Source organism: Gorilla gorilla, chromosome 10 (assembly GCF_029281585.2).
Source record: "Gorilla gorilla gorilla isolate KB3781 chromosome 10, NHGRI_mGorGor1-v2.1_pri, whole genome shotgun sequence".
NCBI classification, from domain to species: Eukaryota; Metazoa; Chordata; class Mammalia; order Primates; family Hominidae; genus Gorilla; species Gorilla gorilla.
Genome location: NC_073234.2, coordinates 35,928,349 through 35,947,473, shown reverse-complemented (window position 1 = coordinate 35,947,473; position 19,125 = coordinate 35,928,349). Strand labels below are relative to the sequence as shown.

Below are 19,125 nucleotides of genomic sequence, written 5' to 3'. Positions count from 1 at the left end.
AGTAAGCAAAATAGAGAGTAAATGATGTATATATTAAACAAAAATTTTCTATATATAACACTACCTTGCTTTGAAGAGACATGTCCTCAACAACTTGCTTGGCATGTTTTGAATATCAAAATGTTTTGGTGGCAATCATCAGAAACCATGGACCTTCTTACTTGCACTTATCTTTACATTTTTACTGGTTTAGAATCATGAAGAATTTACTCTATGTTAATTTAATCCCTTCATTACTGACCTTGCAGCAAATTTTGATTTAAAATTTTATAGATGTGTACAGAGGAAGAGTTTTCAGAGAAAATGAAGGGGAGGTGAGAGTGAGGGAAATAAAGTAAGGCATAAATTCTTTTAGATGATCCTAATTTAATTGGTTTACATTATTTACTAATCAAATTGATACTGGACAGAAATAAAATCAGTCATTAAAATGTGAACTAAAACAATTGATTGACTTGGTTTTGTTCTCCTGGTGACCTGAATTAAATAGAGTTATTCACACAAGTTTAATGACAACACAAGAACCAATCAGCTTTGTAAACACTTGGGAGAAGCCCCCACTTTCCAATGAACTTTCATTTACAGTATTGCACATTCAACTGCCCTTTGTAATTTATATATATTTTTAGTAGCAAATACAAAATGTGTGCAATAGAAGCAAAAATTTCCACCCACTTAATTTTTATTTTGCATGTTTACAGTCAGGTAACCATAGGCTGCCATGAGAGAAATTATTTTTATATTTCTTCACAAAGTGCTCTAGGAGGAGAAATAATTTTCTCAGTGTAAAGCTCAGCCTTTATTCCATCAGGGAAAGTAATTATGAAAGCAAAACAAATCCACATTGTCTAATTAGGTCATTAAAAAGCATAAATGCGTCATGGAAGCTTTTCTCTTTGCCTAAGACATAAAGCAAGACAATGAAAACATTCTGGTAATATAGAAAGATTTAGAATTTGTTTCTTTTCAAAAATAATAGGTCCTTTCATCTTTCTGTTTCCCTCAGATGAAGAGAGTTAATTTAGAGACAAAATCTTGTAATTAGTTCAGAGTTTAGTCTGATTATATTTCAAAATATTTAACCAAAAACAGGAAGCTGAAGAAAAAAGAAAATACACGGAAAAATTGTCAAAGGAAATGAATAAAGAAAGTGGGTTGCTGATCAAAATGTATTCTGCCGAGACAAGATGAATATAAAATCTATATTCATATAAACACAACCAATCTGGGATACCAGAAAGCTCTTAGGAGGAATATCCTGGCATCTGCCTTTGGGATTTGAAATCCAGACTTTAATTATAGTTAACTTAAATAAAAACAAATGGCATGGTTATTTTGCCTCTTCCTCGCTCTACTTTTTATTATCTCTTGAGTTTTAGAAAACCCGTGGCTGAAAGTGTTAAGAAACGAAACGTGAAAAAGAAAAGGAAAAGAAACTTACCTGTGATCCTCTTGGCCCTCGTTTGTGGTCCCATTCTGAATGCCCCATGAGCTGGAAAGATGAAAATTATAATAAGTTAAATGATTATTTTACCTGACAAACATTTTTCTTCTTTATTTTAAAGAATAATCAGGTTGTTCCAATCTTTATTAGTAATATATTAAATAGCTATCATGAATAAATTAGCATACCTAAATTAGTAGCAAACTCCTGGTTTGATAGCTAATATTTCAACTTCTAATCATTTTGAGAGTATTTTAATATCACTGTGTGATAAAAGAAGCTACTGTATAGCTCTGTCAGGAACATCCTAGATAGATGTTAAACCATGTAAAGCTTTATTTGCATATTATTAAGCCTTTAGCTTCTTAAGAAAATATTCTGGGTATATGACTACTGCAGTTAAATCTACTGCCGCAAATGATAAGAACCAGAAGGCCAAATCAGTTCAATAATTTTTAATCCTCCTTCAAAACTATAAAAATCTTGAGAGTTCTAAAGAGTAAAATTATTAAATATTTAATATGAAATATGCCCACATAGTCACAAAACGTAGATTTTTAATAATAACCTATAAAATATTATCACGTTATTCCTATGGTGGTAATAGCCCTGAGCTACCTTGCTTACAAAGAAGAATATTTACTTATTGAAAATAACATTTAACATTAAGAATATTAAGGAAATAAAAGATATTGACTCAGAGAAATGAAACTCCATTCATCTGTCAGTAATCTCATTAGTCATCAGTACCAGCTGAAGAAGTATTTACAACTAATAAGCTAGCACACCAATAAGATGGACTATAAATGAATTTATGTACGTTATTAGCTTTTCTGTATAGCAGCAATGACTCCTAAGTAGACTTAACAACAAACAACTGTTCACAATAGCAACAAAAATAATATGCCTTTGAATATTATCAAGAAATGTTTGATAACCATATACAGAAAATGGTAAAAATTTACTGATGGACATACAGTGCTACTGGTAAAGAAGACTTAATTCTATAAACTATTGAGTGCTCAATTCTACTCAAACAAATTTAACTAGATTTCAGGTTTAACTAGATTTCAATCAAAAGCTAACAGTATTTTTAATTTTTAAAGAACATAAATTTCATTGGAGAGTATAAACATATATAATCAGTTACGTCAGATGAATAAGTGTAGCGATACAATGGAGAACATGAGAACTATACCTCATGATGTTATACAGTGTGCTGAAGTTTGCTAAGAGGGTAGATTTTAGGTGATTTCACCAAACACAAAGTTAAAACTATGAGAGACGACGGATGTTAATTTACTTGACCTTAGTAATTACTTTACATTGTAAATATACATCAAAATATTATGTTGTACACCTCAAGTATATACAATAAAAAAGAATCTATTAGAGGCCGGGGCGCGGTGGCTTATGCCTGTAATCCTAGTATTTCGGGAAGCCAAGGCGGGCGGATTTCCTGTGGTGAGGAGTTCGAGACCAGACGGGTCAACCCTGTCTCTACTAACAGTACAAAAATTAGCCAGGCGTGGTAGTGTGCACCTGTAGCCCCAGCTACTTGGGAGGTTGAAGCGGGGGAATTGCTTGAACCTGGGAGGCAGAGGTTGCAGTGACCCAAGATCGCACGCCACTGCACTCCAGCCTGGGAGACAAAGTGAGACTCCGTCTCAAAAGAAAAGAATCCATTAGAAAATGTTACAAGTGATGAAAATACCTTTCTGGTTATTAAGATATATTATAAAACTTAACCAAATTTGGGGATAATGGTTTAGCATTAAAAATGCAAATGAATGAAATAATTTGGAATAAATATACGTATGTGTGCTAACAAAATATAAGCAAGAAAACATCAAAAATATTTTGTATTTGATGAATTATTCAACTAATGAAAAAAAGGAGTTCATGACCAGCCTGGCCAACATGGTGAAACCCCTTCTCTACTAAAAATACAAAAATTAGGTGGGCGTGGTGGGGCACGCCTATAATCCCAGCTACTTGGGAGGTTAAGGCAGGAGAATCGCTTGAACCTGAAAGGCCAAGATTGCAGTGAGCTGAGATCGCGCTGCTGCACTCCAGCCTGAATGACAGAGTGACACCCTGTCTCACAAAAAAAGAAAAAAAAAAGAAAGAAAAAGAAAAATAGACTTTTGAGGGTAAAAAATAATTAAAGCCTAACCTTATAATAAATGGTAATATTAATTATAGATTTAAAAGACAAATTTTTAAAAAGACAAAACTGTAAATATAAAATAGAATAAAATCCAGGTAAATACTCAACCTATCTTGGGAAATAAAAAAAAATTAAATAAATCTAAATCTTTTTTTAAAGACTTTTTTTATTACAAAAGAGGACAAATTGATCTGGCTATATAAAACTTTAGAGTATTTGCACAAATGTCACATTGGTAAAATATCTGTAGTAAACTTAGGTAAAGAATAATATCGTCAAGATACCAAGGGTTCTTACAAATTTGAAAGAATCCCAACCCTAGTAAAAAACTGAGGGAAGAGTGAGAACAACTTACAAAATAAATAGATCTATGGAAAGACATTTAACTTTATTGGAAGTAAAAGAAATTCAATATAAACTATGACAAGATACTACTATTGCCTATTATATTTGCAAATTAATAATGTTGAATATTTGGAAAACAAGGAGTAAACTAAGCATATATATTGCTACTATATAACAAATATATATTTATACACATTGTATATATATATTTACACACATATAAAATATATATAATACATATATTATTAAAAATTCATACCCTTTGAACCAGTAAACTAAGATCTAAAAATCCAGTAACTATAATGTGCTACTAATTGTTTATCCAACAAAAGGGAAATTACTCAATAGATTATGGTATACAAAATGATACCATAGAGCAATTAAAATTTGGCTTCCAAGGCCTTTATAAAAAAGAACATGGGAAATGTTCACGGTATAATAGGTAAAAAAACATAACAAAGTAATTTAATGAATTTTAAGCTACTCATTTTTAACAGACATAGTCAATTGTTTTAAGCCTTGGAATTATCATGATGATTTAATTGTAGTTTGGCTAGCACACAATTTTGGGTACACTGACCCAGATAATCATTATATAAAATTGAATGCTTACATAGTAGATATTTCTTTAATGCTTTAATTTTTTAATTTATGGCTTTACTGGCATTATATCATCTCAAAAATATTTATTGATACTAAAGATGATTATAATATGGTTCACAAGCAATAATTAACTAATGAAATAAGTAGTATGATTTAGAAACATAAATTAAAATCAGTTAATTAGTTGTTCACTAGAACTATCAAAAACAATTCTTGACACATTTCAAACATTGACAATACCTTACATTAAAATAGGAAGATGAGATCATTATTTTTGGCAACTTTAACGTGGCAATAAATTGAGCAATAGGCTTCTAGTGAAATGATTTATCAAAATCTTCTGGAAGATTTACAAAATGCTGACTATTAAAACTGTTATCCTCCTTGCTAATGAATTTAAACTAACAGGATCAAAATAAGGTGGTAAATTCTCCTATCACAACTAAAAGAGGTAAATAAATCTTACAAACACAAGTTGTAATCCACAATATATTGATTTAAGAGAGAATATTTCATGATGACAGTAAGTCAAAAAGGAAACATTTTTGTAGGACCAGAATTAAAACGAGGAAAGCACGTAATTCACTGCCTTCTGCCATTAATTATCTTAACGATGACGATTTTAGTCAAAGAACAAAAACACTCAAAATGTAGACTTATTTGGGTCATCATTTACTCCAGAAGATAAGATCAATTTGGTAATTTGCAAATCAGAGCTTGTAAGATGCATTTCAAAAAATTCACTATCTAAATTTGACTTTTTCTTTTAAAGCATAAAACAGTAAAATTTGCCAAGTGTGTTATGCATCAGAGAGTTATTTCCTAGCATTATATAACAAACTGAGAAATATGCAGGGCAAAGAAATTCTTTTCCATTCTTATTTATATATTATATCATCTTTATATTATATTTGAAAGGTATGAGCTAACCAAGAATGTGGTAGTATTTTAAAATGTACACTATGGCTACTTTTTTCAAAGTAATAAAAAAAGTTACAGAAATCTACATCCTATGTGAAATATATTCAAAAAGAATGAACTCTGCATATGACAAATGAGATACTGTAATGTTCTACAGTCAATAAGAGCACCAAAGGAAATAAACAGGATATTTTTCCTTTTGGATTTGAAGAATACAAAGAGTTTATCATTAAACTTCCATTTCTAATTAAAATAATCTGAGCCAAAATTTAGCATTTATTATTTCAGTGTATTTTCTTCTTCTTTTTTTTTAATGCAAAGAAAGAGGCAATGATGGGGGTAGGGACTGCATAGTGTCAGAGCTTTATTCCTTCCCACGATTACAGCATTCTGGCCACTAGATGGGGCGTGGGGTGGAGAGTGGGAGATGTAAGGATAAACTTCATATTAGTGCATGACAGCATATGAATTTTTATCCTATTTGTATAAAAAATATTTTCCTGTCATAAAAACATAGTTCTCAGATAAAGGATGAAAGACTACAATAAGCAGCATATTGTCAGAATCCATTAAAAAAAACTACTCATAGTGTGATAAACTGACTTAATATTACAGATTATTTAAAATAAAATGAGGCATTTAGCTACTGGTAAGTATTCTTATTAAACAGAACCATAGGGATAAATGTTTCACAAAGACATCTCCCTAGCCCTTTCTTGATGTGTGATTACAACAAATAAAAAAAAACGGTTATTCACAATAAATAGTAAAGAAGACAGCTTGCACACTGAGGTCAATGAATTTCAGAATTAAGTGCAAAATGATGTTGATATTATTTCAAAGAGAAAGTCAAAACATCCTTTCAATTAAACAGATAAGATTAGTGTTAAGTTGCAGATGACCAAAGTAATCATTTGACATTATCATAGTAGCAGATAAAAGACGTTAATGGGCCACAGACAATGAGGAAAAGAAATAGAAACTGTGGAATTTTCCTTTTTGCAAAATAATTCATTTTGACTAAACTTTCAAGAGAAATGAATAGCAGCATGCTACTTAAGCAATTCTGGGAAAAGAGAAACTTTATTAAGATGATATGATACTCTTTTTGGAGAAGGAATGCTTATGATTTTAAGATTAGTTACATAAAGTTGCTAGAAACATAAAACAGAGAGGGAGAGATTGAGACTGGAAAAATAAATAAAAGTAAGTTTAAATATATTCTAGTTGATAAGAGTACATAACTACTTAATTCAGGGAGAAAAAAATGTTTGTCTCTCACCATCTATAAAAAATACCCTCTGGCTATTTTATGATTACTCCTCTGGGTAATGACATTTTAATAAGCATCTTACTAGAAGGTCTGGGGATATATAGGTCACCAAGGTTATGCCTGCAAATGGCAAATAAAATCTTTCCGTCTGATGAAGAAATTCTCTAAAAAAAATTTTTTTAAAAAGAGAATGTTTCTTCTCTTCTCAGTTCTCATTAACCAAGATAGGCACAATGAAGACCCTTAAATTTATTCCTGGCAAACAAAGTAAACTTCCTTGAAAAGAAACACAATCTGTTATAGAAAGCATTTTGAAAATCCTAACTGCTTTGACACTAAGTCATTTTGATCCTTATGGAATAAATTCTTCTCTCTGTCTTTTATTTTTAATAATAAATTTCTACATCACAGCCTTCAGCTAACAGTATGTTACACAGTACTTAGCTCCAAGGAAAACAAAACTGCTGCCAAACACAGAATTTAAAAAGTTCACAGGAGAAGCAAAGAAGAAGTCAGCATGGAAACAAAAAGGTTCTATCCAAGCAGAGATATTTTTAACAATAGCATGAGAAATAGATTGCTGAAAATATATTTCTGTAGGTAAAATATTTTGCTTTCATGTTTATATGTTTTTCTCCTGTTGTTTGTTTACGTAAAAATTAACGCCTTTTTAGGGGCTTCTCGGGAGAAAAAATTCACCACAACTATTACTAAAGGGATGAAAGCTGAAGGAGGACTGTAACTAGATGGGAAGTAAAAAATTATTATTTGTGTGTACCTTAAAGAGGTGAGAAGTTTTAGATATGAAAAAAAGAGGATAACGATGGAAAGTAATAGTCACCACAGTTATCTTTGCACTACTCTCAAGAAGAAAACTATTCTTTTACAGCAGCTGAAGATGGCTAAAACATATTTCTGAAGACATATAAAACTAATATACATATAAGGATGTAAAGGTTACCACACAGTCCACTTTCTATTTCATCATGTACTCATTAAGTAAATATGTATTGTATGCCTATTATGTGCAAAGCACTGTTCTAGGCACAAACTGTATGTCATTGAACAAAACAAGATGTATCTCTGCCTCCTGGCTATTATATTTTAGTGAAGGAAGAAGATAAACACAGAAACATAGTATACCAGGTGATGATAAAGCTATAAAGAAGCTTAGAATAGAATAAACGAAGGGAGAACGAGTGGGGGTAATGGATGGTAGGGGCTGGAAGCAGAGGTAAGTTTATATAAGTACAGTAGATTGAAAAAGTCCTTTCTGAAAAAAGTGACATTTTATCAGATAATTGTATAAAGAGCCAGACACACAAACCTGGGGGAAACGCATGCCAGACAGAGGAAACAGAAGATGTAAAGGCTCTGAGACGGGAGCAGGAATGGTACGTTAGGAGCAGCAAAGCATCTCTATGTTAAATTTAAAAAGGGATTGGATCTTTGTGATCATAGCTATATATTTGGTATTTACTATTTTCCTTTAGTATAAAATTGGTCTACAAGTTAATTATTAGCCTCATTAATTCAAAATTACAAGAAAAAATTCTCTAGGGAAATACTAATACACCAGGGATTCTTCTGTCCCCAAACTCTTACTTAATTCCATTCAATACAACAAGAATTTATAGAACATGCACCACATGCCACAAAGACACCCTTATATTAGTCATACTAAATAATACAATTTTATTGTCCCTTTACATATGGGTTTTGTTTTTCAAGAGTCACAAAATGCATGAGAGCAGGGGTTGCCTTTTAGAACCACATTTACTCTGATGAGCACAGAGTTTTTGATTTGATAAGAAACTAAAAGCACTTCTTTAACCTGGGCATGTTTGATTGGATTCTTTCCTTGGCATACTCTTTTTCCTTAATTTCTATGCTACCTGTATTTGCTCTCTGCAGCATTCCATGTGAGAAGATGAGCCTGAACTGTATGTTTCCCCTGACTGCAGGCTATAGCAGAGGTCAGTGCTCTGGATTGGGAAGATCTCTGATAGTTTAGGCCAGTCTCAGCACCTGTCTAGTCATTTTGGGAAATTGTTCTTATTTTTTTTGGTGGTCCTTTCCTGGGTCTCTTCTTATCAACGGAGTAAGAATGTCAAAATTACCTTGCACTCTTCAGAAAAGTAAGAGTGGAAGTCTGCATTTGGTCTGGGGCTTAGGCCAAAGAAGCTAACAGAATTCCTGGGGTTGCCATATACTGTTTCTCAGCCCTCCAGGCGTCAATACTGGGATTTGGGAACTAGAAAGACCTAACACAGGTGGTGCTGAAAAAGACTTACCCGCCTGCATAATTTTTTTTAAATCTCTGCTGGCAGGAACCGCCTGCATAACTTAATTTACAAACTAGAAGACCACATCAGCCTCGTGTGGGTAAAACAGATGTGACTAGCAGCCACAGTCTCATAAACAGAAAACCTCTATTGCAGCTACTTCATCACATCTCCCCGCTCCTCAAATCAATCCCACTCTACAATGTATTAGCAAGTGATGTTGATTTCATTGACGATTTCATGGGGAGACAAGAGGACATCATTACATTATACAAAATACAGCAAAAAGCCATATAAATATCCATTCGATATCTTTCCACAAAACTTTTTTGTCTTTTTTTTTCAGTTTTTTTTTTTTTGGCAGCCACTACCTCTTGCCCTTTACTCTTGGGGTAGGGCAAGAGGACTGTGTCTTTTCCAGCATACTGGCCCCAGCTTTTCCTCCAGGATCTTTCTCAGAATCTAAATCTCTTACTGTTCCCCAAACAATTTAGCTTTCTCCTGTATTCCTCGTAAACCTTCAGACAAATTAGCAGGAACAAAGAGATTCCTTAGAATTCTTAAAATTGACCCTCTTTTAAAAAATCACTGAGAGCCTGATATATAGCATTGTGACTGAATTTAACGCATATTTTTCCTTTCACAGTTGGTGATAACTAGCTAAATTCCATCCACTTGATTGATATGAAATCCCTGATTCTGATTCTTAGCATTTCAATATAGCAGCCAGTGTAAATTTCATAAGCACTGGGAATGAGAAGGCTTCAGATAGAGACAAATTCAGATATTCTGGAGTTTGAAATTCTAGCCTCTCTACTACAATTTCTGTATCTATTTCTGATAATGATGTTCCTATATACTGCTTTAGAATGTTTCCATAATTCTGTATCTGTCCCTGTTATCACAATGATAATAATTCCTCTAAACCTATATGCTGCCACTAATCTTACAAAGCTTCCATTATTTTCATTTAATACATCTGGTTTATCCTGATTACTTGAAATTTTTACAACTTCTATTGCTAATTGGAATTTTGGAGACTATTAATAATAATGTAATCACATCAGTCTCATGCTTAAGTTTTCCTGTGAGGTATTTTAGAAAAATGGTAATAAAGTAAAATAAGCTTGTGAAATTCTGCAAAATATCATCCCTCCTTGGATAGTCCCAGTACCTGTTAGCATGTTAAAGCTTGAGGAAGTTTTAAAGGAACTCAGATGAAATATTTCTAGAAGTATGTGATTATAGAAACTTTTTTGTTTCAAGAGAGATTTACAGTTTTCCATGGAACACAAACACATTTTGAGATATATTTTTTACAGTTTTATAATTTTTAATACATAATTTCATCACCAAGAAACCACAGAGGGATATGCTCCATATTTTATGGATATGGAAATGAGTTAAGAGAGGAGAAATGTAACATAACCCAGCCAGTGGTTAAATATGGATTAAAATATAGGTTGGCTGGCTGCAAATCATAAACGTTTTTATTCTTACTGTGCTACTTACAACAATAAAGAATTACTGGGTCCAAACTAAGTATCAGGTCCTTCGTACTGAAGTATACTCGTAAGGAAAAAGAAAAAGACATCAGATTTGATTTGTTTTCAAGGAACTCATGGTTATAGTTAATATGATGGGTTTATTTCTCCAGAATCCATTTTCCACCCTCTAATCTCCTTCTTGTTTAAAATAGTGAAATAACAGAAAAATGTAATGTCTCTGAAAATCCTTCATAAGTACTATAAATTAATCATATTTTAAAATGTTGGCTAAAGAGTTACCTCAAAATATAAATTATATGTCAGATGTTTAGTTATACCAAATTCTCTACTAGCACATCTCAATACAAATTTTTCATTTCTGTATTCACCCATCCACTCATTCATGTGTGCATTCTTTCAATATTTATTAGGGAAATATATATACACATATAAAATATATATTTAAATATATATTATATATAATGTTTTATATTTACATATCTTATGCTCTATGTAAGCATAAAAAATACTGGAACTGCCAACCCAAAGGCACCACAGGAGTCTTGAAGTACCTTCTGAATAATTAAAAAGTGTAGGCTATATGTTATGCATTTTAGCTCTAGAGTCCAGACTGGTTCAAATCCCAATTCTGACTTGATATTCAGTCTTACCAGACACTTGATCTTGACAAGTTATTTAATGTCTTTGTGCCTCAGTTTCATGTCTCCATGACTTAGCTAATAATAGCATCCAATTTGTATGGTTTTGTAAGCATTAAATGAATCATTAGATTTAAAAAGCCTTATGTACCTGGTACATAGTAAGGACTTACTAAATGTGAGCTATAATTGTTATCACTATTAATAATTATATAATCAAACTTAGGCATTGTTGCAATCTAATTCATTGAGAAAAGTAAAATTCACATGATATATATTATGACTTTCTATTAAACTAGAATAGGAAAAACCCATTCCTTGGCCACACCAAAACACAATTTATAGAATATGATCAATCTGTAATTAAAACTTCATGCAGCATTACTCAGAGTAACATGTAACGCATGTGCATGACCATGAAGTCTACTGAATCAATGGTTTTCTGCATTAACAGTGGAAAAATCTAAATTTTAATATTAATGGATCCCCTTGGCTATGAGAGGCCTGGGATAGCTTAATCTTCCTTAAGCGTAAAGAGTAGCAAAAGGCTACTCTTTGGGGCCAGAGAGGCCCAAATAGCAAACGTTTGAAAAGATCAGCTAAGGAAAAGCTAGAGAGAATCTGTTCAATATGGAAAGGACTTGCACTTCCAGGTGTATTATTATTTGTTAGTTGGAAACACAATCAAATTTCCAATGCAACTGATAGTTAGGCCTGTTTAAAAAAAAAAACAACAAACAAACCAAATAAACTTACTCCAAGAATTCCATGCAAATATTTCTAAAATAACCACAATAAAACAGATTTTAGGTTCTGAGTAGACAAAACAAAATGCAATTTTCTCATGAAATATTTAAACAAGGCATTATGACTTTATTAACTATATGAACTTAACTTCAGGTGAAACCCAAAACCCTAAGCACCAATGAATGTGACTATAAATCTGTATTGTACAGTTTGTCAAACTACCTCTTGCATTATTTATGTCAATTTGAGTAAATGAGTAGGAAATAAAAAATAAAATAAAGGCCTCATTTATTATTTCTAGCTCTTCACCTGTTGTTTTATGACTGGATCATGCTAATATCTCTGTTTCCCTATATATTTAGGTTTCATTTATACCATGCCCCATGAAAAGATACATTCAAGGCTATTTTCTACAGAAAATTATTAAAACTCAGACGAACCCACTGGCACAACTTCAGGAGACTAATCTATAAAATTGATCTCCTTTCTTAGAAAAAATTGGAAATCCTAAGGAAAATAATAAAATCCAGACATAGCCTCTGCTGCATCAAAAGCTTTAACTCAACAATATTTATGAGTTCTTGCATTTGGATAGGTTTAACGGTTTTTATTTTTATTTATCAAACATTGTGATGTATTGCATTTAAACAACACACAATTTCTTAGACTGTAGCATTAAAATTACGTGCTGAAAAACATAAACATTGCTTTGATATCCAAATGGTTTACATTTATGGGCCTAAAATATATAAGTCCAAGAAAATTAAAAGTGTATGTGTGTGTGTGTGTGTGTGTCTGTATGCTGTTACGTATACCAAAAACTATCTAACTCAAAGGAATATTCTCTACTTAAACTCCTTTTTTAGAAATGGTCTTTAAAATTGATAAATAGGTAATTTTAAAAAATATATCTCAGTAATTGGTGTGACTTAAAACACTGAATTCATTTTAAGTCTTATAAATGAGAAAAATACTGAATTGGTTTTTATATAATTTTAATGTGAAAGTTACCTTTTTCCAAAAAGTCTTTTACAAAATTTTTAAAGTCTTATTTCATTCAATGAATTTTTCATAAGTGCCAAAAAACCTTCAGCAAAAAGACAAAATTCCAAACATTTTCCCTGCTACTTACTTCTTAACTCCCCAATCAGCTAGACTTTGGGAGGTTGTTGAGAAAAGCATAGACGGACTACAATATATACTAGCCCCATTACACGACCCTTGGCTTTCTTATTTGTCCTCTAAAGCCGATTTGTGCCAAAAATTACTTTAGTTCCACTTTCAATTAGATTTTAACAAGACATGTGCATTTTGTGTTCAAGTTCTTAAATGCTGAAGAAAGTAATTTATTATAAGACTTGAAGATATTCTTTTGACTAAGTTTACAGTACATCTCTGCCCCTAAATTTGACCTTCCCCCTCAATTCTTCACGGGTCCATGACCCATTTGATATGTTGAAAGTAATTTCAGAGGTTTGTTTACAATAAAACCAATGCTTTTTTTTTGTAGAAAAAAGTTTTATTGCAAATGTATTCCTCTTAGTGATATATTATGCAGACCTCTATTTAGGAATAAAAGAAAATAAAGTGGAATAGATGATGTGGCAAGGAAAAAGGAAGAAATAGAAAAAAAGAAGAGTAAAGTATGACCTAAAACTGTAGTTAACTGAGGTAGTTAGAATTGCAGGTGCAGAAATAATTAACCAGGTACTTCTCTGTCTCTATTCCTACCACAAGTATAAGAACTGAGAGACTTGATCATTCTTTTTTTCTATTTCAAGCAAATGCAATGTACTGTATCCTTGATTGAAGGCAAAAACTAAATAAATAGAGGGGTAGGTATGGTGGCTTGTGCCTGTAATCTCAGCACTTTGAGAGACTGAGGTGAGAGGATCAGTTGAGGAGGCCAGCAGTTTGAGACAAGCCTGGGCAACATAGTGAGACCTCAGTCTCTACAAAAAATATTTTAAAAATTAGCCAGGTGTGGTGTTGTGCACCTGGTAGTCCTAGCTATTCTAGATGCTGAGGCAAGAGGATTGCTTGAGCCCAGGAGTTCGAGGCTATAGTGAGCTACGATTGCGCTACTGCACTCCAGCCTGGACAACAGAGGGAGACCCTGTCTCAAAAAAAAAAAAAAAAAAAAGAAAGAAAAAAAGAAAGTTACCAACGTCCTTTTCAATTTGAATCAATAATATACAGTTAATAGGATACTTGGTTTTTTGATTATATATTGAAATGGAAAACTCTAGCTTATGTTAGAAGTGAGAGGGTCTTAAAGAAAGTATATGATTTAAAAAATATATTAAACACATTCTCTTTGCTTTATTCATAATTTGGAGTATTAAATGTTTTACCATAAAACATGTTTCACCATTGATTGCATTCCAGAAAAGAAGGGGAAGAATGCGACATGGCAAACAAAATATCTGCACATTATCACCATGTCCTAGCCAAAGTTTTCCTAATGAAATTACCACAGAAAAATTCTTTAGTTTCCTATTACTTGTGGAGAAATTTAAGAATTAGAATTAAGAATCACAATTCTAATTCTTAAATTTCTCCACAAACATGAACAGAAACACATTCAAACATGATCAGAAAGTCGCATTTGAAAACTGAAAGCTATCGTCACTTTACAGGAGTAATAGGGTGATTTTCCTGCTAGCCTCAATTTACACTTTCGTAGAAGTTGTCATGAAGGAATGACTATTCCTGTGCTGTTTCTGGTTGCAGGGTGTGCCCCATATGCCCAAGATAATATTCGCAGAAGATGGCAAATCCAACTTTTCCGAATCAATAAATTATGCAAAGTATAATAACAACTCCAAGAGCATAGCTAAACTGGAATTCTCAGCTTGAGTTTGTAATGATTTTCCTCTATCAAGCTATTGTTATTCTAACTAAATTTACTTTTTAGCAATTCCATATTTCAGCGTTCATTAGAACCAGAAACGAGATCTTTTATAATAATCCAGTCCATAATGTAATATACAAAGACAATTTTTACTTTGAAAGAGAAAGATGGTCAGTGGAGGCTCTGAGAAACTGTGCTATGTATTCAATTCATAAGAGTCACTAATAGACAATGTGGTTAAAAATTGAATCCATTAAATTGGCAGATATCTTCTTTTCAGGCTTTTACTTGCTGTTTAGACAATCTAGTCCTGTTACAGTTTACTTTTATAGTTTACAACATTGCACAGTGGTTAAGGGTGGACTCGAGCTGAATTTCTTATAATCAAATCCCAATTTCATTCTTACCAGCTCTGTGAATCTGGATAAATTATTTTATAATTTCTAGGTTAAGTTTCCTCATTTGCAAAATGGAAATAATAAGACTACCTACTTCACGTAATTTTTGTGAAGCCCAGATGAGATAATCAATGTAACACCTTTCAATGGCTTCTCATTTGTTTTAGAATTAAATTTGATTTCACTGATATAACCTAAAGGTTTGGATGCTGTTCATCTTGCCTAGAATACATTTTCCCATTTTCTTAGCATTGTCAGCTCATTTTCATTCTTCGGGTGTCACTTCAAATAACACTTCCTCAAGGACACTTTCTGTGACTGATCATCCATCCATCCATCTATCCATTCATCCAACACAAACGTTTACTGAGCACCTATCCTGCACCAGGCATGGTATTAGGTGCTGGGTTTTATTAAGTGAACAAAAGTGGCCAGTCTTACCCTCATTTTCTCTTGTCACTCTTCAGCATATGACCAAGTGTGTTTCCTGCATTTACTGCAATCTGAAATAACCTTGTGTAATTATTTCATTACAATTCGAGCATCCTTAGTCCAAAAATCCAAAATGCTCCAAAATCTGAAACTTTTTTTGCCACAGGATGCCCATATGGGTGGCTAAGATAGTGGCATCTTGGCTTTCTGATGGTTCAATGTACACAAACTTTGTTTTATAAAGAAAATTTTAAAAATGTATAAAATTACCTTTAGGCTATGTGTATAAGGTAGACACATAAAACATAAATAAATTTTGTGTTTTAGACGTGGGTCCCATCCCCAAGATATTTCATCATGTATATGCAAATATTTGAACATCTGAAAAATTCCAAACTCCAAACACTTTTGGTCTCTTTTAGATAAGGGATTCTCAACCGGTACTTGCTTTTGTCTATCTTCCATTTTAGAAAGTAAGTTTCAGGATAGCAGAAACCTTATGGATCTTATTTGCTATGTGGAATATAATTGGCACATGTTAAGGGATTCAATACATGCTTTTTAAAAAGAATAACTGATTGGTTTTGTCCAGGAAAAAAAAAATAAGGCTAGGTGTGGTGGTTCACACTTGTAATCTCAACATTTTGGGAAGCCAAAGCCAGAGGATCGCTTGAGTCCAGGAGTTCAAGACCAGCCCGGACAATGTAGTGGGATCTCACGTCTACAAAAAATTTTAGAAATTAGCCGGGCATGGTGACACACACCTACAGTCCCAGCTATTTGGGAGGCTGAGGCAGGAGGATTGCTTGAACCCAGGTGGTTTAGGCTACAATAAGGAGTTGATTTTTAAAATTCTACTGTTGAATACACAAGTAGTAAAGGATTTTTAGCTCTTCACTCTAACTCAGAATTTTCTGTCATCCCATGCCTTGTGTGACAAAAATGCTAGTTGTCCATCCTATAATACGTCGTATTCTTCTTCCTTATTCACAGAACCCTGGTTCTCATAGAGATGGCAAGGGGTCCAGCTAGGAAACTATTTCCCCCAACCTTAACTCCCTTACAGATCAGGAGATCATGGAACACAGTCCTGGTTAATGAGATACGGGCAGAAGTCACTGTGTAAAGCTTCTAAGGAAAGTCTTTAAAAAGGGAAAAACTCGGCTAGCTTGTCTCTCTTGCCTTTCTGCCTTCCTATTTTCCCTGTCCAGAGGCAATATAGGATTCTAGAGATGAAGCAATGATCATCTGACACAAAGCGACCATGAGGGGAAGATAATTCCCTCCACCCCAACATCCTGAAGCCATAAAAATGTCACCATTAAGCTCTATTTGAGCAGACATATACAAATCTAAACACACACACACAGAGTGCGATTTTTTATGGAATAGTAGCGATAATGGTAGGCAGCAAATACATAATGGAAAAGGCCCTGGAGATTGAAAAGAAACAGACCTACACACTTTAGCTGACTTTGAATTTTCTCTCAAGTAAAAGCATATCTTTCTAACTATCTGATTGGTAGAGAAGTCCCAATTTCTATTATGTGTTTGGTTCGTACCATGTATATAACACATCAAATTCAATCTCCTGAGTTAAACAAACATGGTAGAAATAACTTGTGGATGTCTCAGTCTCTTTTGTTGCCATAGATCTGACTATAGAATTTTTAAAAGACTCTCACAAGTATTTTTTTTTTAAGAACAAATGCAGATAGTCCTACAAGCCAGGTAAAACTAGTTCAGAGAATAGATTAAAACAATATTTCTGAAGTATATATTACAGAACTTGGGTTTAATAGCTGTTTCAGGGAAAAAGATTAAAACGGCTTTTGGAAATGCTGGGCTAGACATGTTATTTTTAAAACAGAATATCATATGGCCTTTAATATTGTGTGCTCAGAGTAAGAAATAAAGCAAACAACATCTCTCAATCTACCTTAGTCATGGAGCATCTTGTGTACCACAGAGCACGGTTTGGAAAACACTAAAATTAAGAATTTTATTGTTCAAAATGTTATAGCTGTAATTAAAAAACTAATAATTTCAGAAAATACAAAAATAAATAATAGTAGATGCATCATGAAAATAAATATCAACCTTAAAATCCAGCCTTTAGAATAATCTGTCATCGGATTTTGTTTTACAAATAAGCACACACAACAATGGCATTAAGAAAGTGAAAAGACAATACAGGGACTGAGAGAAAATATTTTCAAATCATAAATCTGATATGAGACTTATACCAGAAAACTTGTATATAAAATACAGAACTCTTAAACTTCAATAATGAAAAGAAAATAATCTAATTGTAAAATGGGCATGGGATTAAATACACATTTGTCCAAAGAAGACATACAAATGGCCATCAAGTACATGAGAAGATGCTCAACATTAGCTACTGTGGACATGCAAATCAAGACCACAGTGAGATACCATCTTATACCCATTAGTATGGCTATAAAAACCATTTTTAAAACACACACATAGAAAATAACAAGTGTTGTGGAGGATGTGGAGAAATGAGGACCTTTATAATTTGCTAGTGGAAATGCAAAGTGATGCATTCACTTTGGAAAACCATTTGACGGTTTCTCAAACTTATAAACAAGGATTTACCATATGATCCGGCAATTTCACTTCTAGATGTATATTCCAGAGAAATGAAAACAAATATCCACACAAAAATTTGAACACGAATGTTCATAGCAGCATTATTCATAATAGCCAAAAAGCAAAAACAACTAAAATGTCTACTAACTAGTCAATGGATAAACAAAAATGGTATATCCATACAATGGAATATTATTTGGCAACAAAAAGAAATGAAGTAGTACTGATACATGCTTCACCATGGATAAACCTTCAAAACATTATGCTAAGTGAAAGATGGTAATTACAAAAGACTGCAAATATTTTGATTACTTTTATAAGAAAAGTCTGGAATAGGCAAATCTATAAAGATAAAAAATAGATTAGTCATTGATTAAGCCTGGAAGTAGTAGAGAGGTAGGTGAAATGAGAAGTGGCTGTTAACAGGCATAGGTGGTTTAGGGGACATGATGAAAATGTTCTGGATTAGTGGCGATAGCTCCATAACTTTGTGAATATACTAAAAAACAATGAATTGCATACTTTAAGTGGATAAATCACATGGTATGTGAATCATATTTCAATAATACCTCTATGCACACACACACACACACCTCACAGTAAAGGATCTCCTTGAGGAAAACCTGATAAACATCAGTCTTGTCATCCCTATTTAAATTTGAGAAGCACTGTTGAAAATATTGAGGAATAGAGTAGGGAATTATAACTAACTTCTTTATGTGTAAGATATTTTGGCTATATTAAACAATATGTATAAGCATGGCTTATTTCTAATAGAAGTGATAAGTATATGTATGATGATCACTATTCCTATTCGTAGTCACTTTGGAATTATTTAGGAATCTTTCCACTTACATTAGTTCCACCTGCAGAGTCTGAACCAAATGGAGATTT

The 19,125-nt window shown here is 32.8% G+C and overlaps 1 protein-coding gene across 1 annotated transcript in view; it reads right to left on the bottom strand.

Annotated features, from left to right (window-relative positions):
- The window catches only part of PDE3A (phosphodiesterase 3A), a 314,502-nt gene that overhangs the window by 128,874 nt on the left and 166,503 nt on the right, over positions 1-19,125 (bottom strand). Inside the window, exon 2 of the mRNA XM_019039397.4 lies at positions 1,442-1,492. Within this exon, the coding sequence (XP_018894942.2) occupies positions 1,442-1,492 (51 nt within the window). The remainder of the gene's footprint in view (positions 1-1,441; positions 1,493-19,125) is intronic.